The sequence below is a fragment of the Diadema antillarum genome, unplaced genomic scaffold (genome assembly GCF_040938485.1).
Source record: "Diadema antillarum isolate AM-2024a unplaced genomic scaffold, OU_Dant_1.0 scf00000060, whole genome shotgun sequence".
Lineage (NCBI taxonomy): Eukaryota > Metazoa > Echinodermata > Echinoidea > Diadematoida > Diadematidae > Diadema > Diadema antillarum.
In genome coordinates this window covers 2,630,001-2,632,888 of record NW_027270949.1, presented here as the reverse complement: position 1 = coordinate 2,632,888, position 2,888 = coordinate 2,630,001, and the positions used below count along the sequence as shown (strand labels likewise).

At 39.3% G+C, this 2,888-nt stretch overlaps 1 protein-coding gene across 1 annotated transcript in view; it reads right to left on the bottom strand.

Moving 5' to 3' along the window:
* Nucleotides 1-1,919: 1,919 nt before the first annotated feature.
* Nucleotides 1,920-2,888, bottom strand: part of LOC139716075 (uncharacterized) — a 10,813-nt gene continuing 9,844 nt past the window's right edge. The window contains exon 12 of the mRNA XM_071627628.1: nucleotides 1,920-2,120. Within this exon, the coding sequence (XP_071483729.1) occupies nucleotides 1,920-2,120 (201 nt within the window). The remainder of the gene's footprint in view (nucleotides 2,121-2,888) is intronic.

The following is a 2,888-nucleotide window of genomic DNA, read 5'->3' as shown; positions in this document are numbered from 1 at the left end:
TCACAAAAATAGCCTGCTCTCACTTCAAGAAAAAAAAGCATACAACTTCCTTGCAATCTGTCCATAACATGTAAACAATGCTTCTCAATCACACATATAGTGTAATACTGCAGATGCGCCCAAATAGCACACACTCTTCATAAACTCTCTATTATGGTTATTTCTTTCCATTATAGCACAAACAACAACAACAACAGACATTTGCCCTGAGATTCTCGTTTAATGACGCAATCCCTCAGTGAAATATTCGTGTAGTATGTAGGATGTTTGGGAGACTATGACTGAATACAGAACTGTACACAAAATGTTCTTACTAACAGCAGTAATAGACACGAAGACAAAAAGACTAATATGTTTCGTCATCAGCCTCAATTTGTAATTCTACAAAACCTCTTTATCTCTCTTAGATTTGCCAATAAGGCTGAACAAATTCCCTTCCATGAAAAGATGGGTGAAGATAGCTTCTATAAAGCTACAACATGAGGAAACAGCTGGCATTACTACATAATACACACTTCCTGATATTTGTGAAAATTAACCAAGACGAGTCCCGAGTATACTCTGGCAGGTGTCTATGGGAAATGCGTATTATAGCAAAATCATCCCATCCTCAATGGGTTAACATTAGTGGAGATTTGTGGACATGCAACAACAGAGGAGAGCTGGATCACTTTACATTTTACTTTTCTGACTCATTTTAGTGTATTGGCACTTTATCAAATATACACTTAAATTGGCCACTTTCAGTATCATTGAGTTCAGATTTAGTATATCAGTGGCGGATCCAGAGGGGGGCGCAACCGGCGCACGCCCCCCCCTTTATTTTTTGTTAAAAACAAAAGTAATGAAAAGAAAAAAATGGAATGAAACCCGGAAGTGGCACCAGAAATATTAGTTGCGCTCCCCCCTTTACAGAATTCCTGGATCCGCCCCTGTATATGTCCTAGTAGGTTTAAGTGAGTTTTATTCAATGATTAAATAACAGCAGAGATTGCAACAAAGATATGATTCCACACTTTTCTTTTCAATGACCTACTTTTAAAAACAAGCCCTTGATTGTTCTATATGATCTGAACTACTGCAAGTACTGGTATTAAAATGAACAGTAAACCATGGAAGCAAATGATTCATGCTTGTATACATGTTTGCTACATCAGTGCTTAGCAGTTGGAAATAAAAATAAAATCACTTAACTCAACAGGTACTTGATGTAAACTTCTACAAACAAAGAAAGATATATATATATATACCAAAAGTATTAATGATATCTACAGGTGATCACTTTCTTTTAGAAATGGAATGATTTTCTCTTGCACCTGATTAAAGCGGTTAGCAACATCTGGCATTTATACCACTCTTCATTTCTTCTACCAAAGTAGTTTTCATGTCCAGCATGGAGCAGAAAATATTCAATTCAGACATAAAAATGTTGCAATCAGCTATTAAAGGAGATTGATGGCAGGACATTGCTGAAGAATGTACACGGAATCATTTCTTTTTGGACATTAACATGGAATGACACAATAAAATCATTATAACTTTGAAGTCATACAAGCTTACAGCTCCTGTATGCAAAAAGGAAGCAAGAACACATTATACTTTTCCCTTTGAATACCTTCAACTTATCTTTGTCCAATCTTGACATTTCAAGTTTAATCTTCCTTCGTCAATATAAAGAACCTGCAAAAATTCCAGTGATATGAGTGAGAATTTGTTATCTCCCTAATCAATCTGTACGTAACATGGTACAATCTCGTGGGACTGACAACGACATGTTGACATTTAGTCCCAATTCCGATTCACTGTGCACCTTGAGTGAAGACTAATTATCGTGCAGGAATGACATCACATTAGAGACCTTCATTGCTCACAAACAAATCTACAAATGCCTCTTTCTGTCGCGCGGGGGGCAGCGGCCGTCAATACTCAGGCGTCATGGAGCGCGCCGTCATGCTCTGCGAGAGTTTCTTCATGCTCTCCGCCATCCTCTCAAACTCGGACCACTTCTGGCTCTGCATGGTGCTCTCCGCCGCGGTCCTCCGTTCTGTCTCGCCAAGCCGTGCCTCCATGGTGTGCATGTGTCCATGGAGACGGAGGACCTCCTGCTCCTTCTCGGCAACCTACCGGCAGCGAGATGGAGAGCAGAGGATGCAATCAAATATCAAAGGGGAAATTCCCTCCTCCCAACCAAAAGTATATTCGGTGAATGCAAAAAGATTATTGAACTCTCAGTGAAGATGAAATAAGGAAGAGAGGACTGTGGTAACAACATGTCTGTGCAGTCCTTTAATGGACTTTCGTCTGGAGAAAGAAGACCATAAAAAGAGGAGAATGAAGAAGTGAAGTGATGTAGGGAGAGTGTAAGGAAGGTAATTTGTGACAGTCCAGGGGCGACAGAGAGCTGGAAGTTGAGGCTGCACTGAGGTATCAAAAATGTTTGACAGAAACAGGCAATCTGTTCAAAAGTGATGAATCTTTGAAGTTTTGTGAATACAGTACTCTCCGCGTAATCGGGTATCGCTTAAACGGGTACTCCATTTAATTGGGTAGTAATGTCAGAGTCAGTTCCGATGCACATTAAAATTACCTGATAATCGGGTTGCCTCTCCGCATAAATGGGTAAATAATTTTCTTCTAATCTAATTTCTACCCACATTTTATCGCAGACATAACACTTTAAGAAATCATGCATGTCAAATTTTCCACGGCTAATCGCATTTCAGCTTAATTTGCAAAGAAGACCGATCATTTGGGGAGTGATTAAACATGAAAACACATGTGCACGTACCGACTTGCCACATGAAAGGGATGTACAATGTATAAGAGATGTAGGTGTTTGGTGCATTGTACAATGCATGTAAATACACATTGTGTGTGTAAATTGTGAA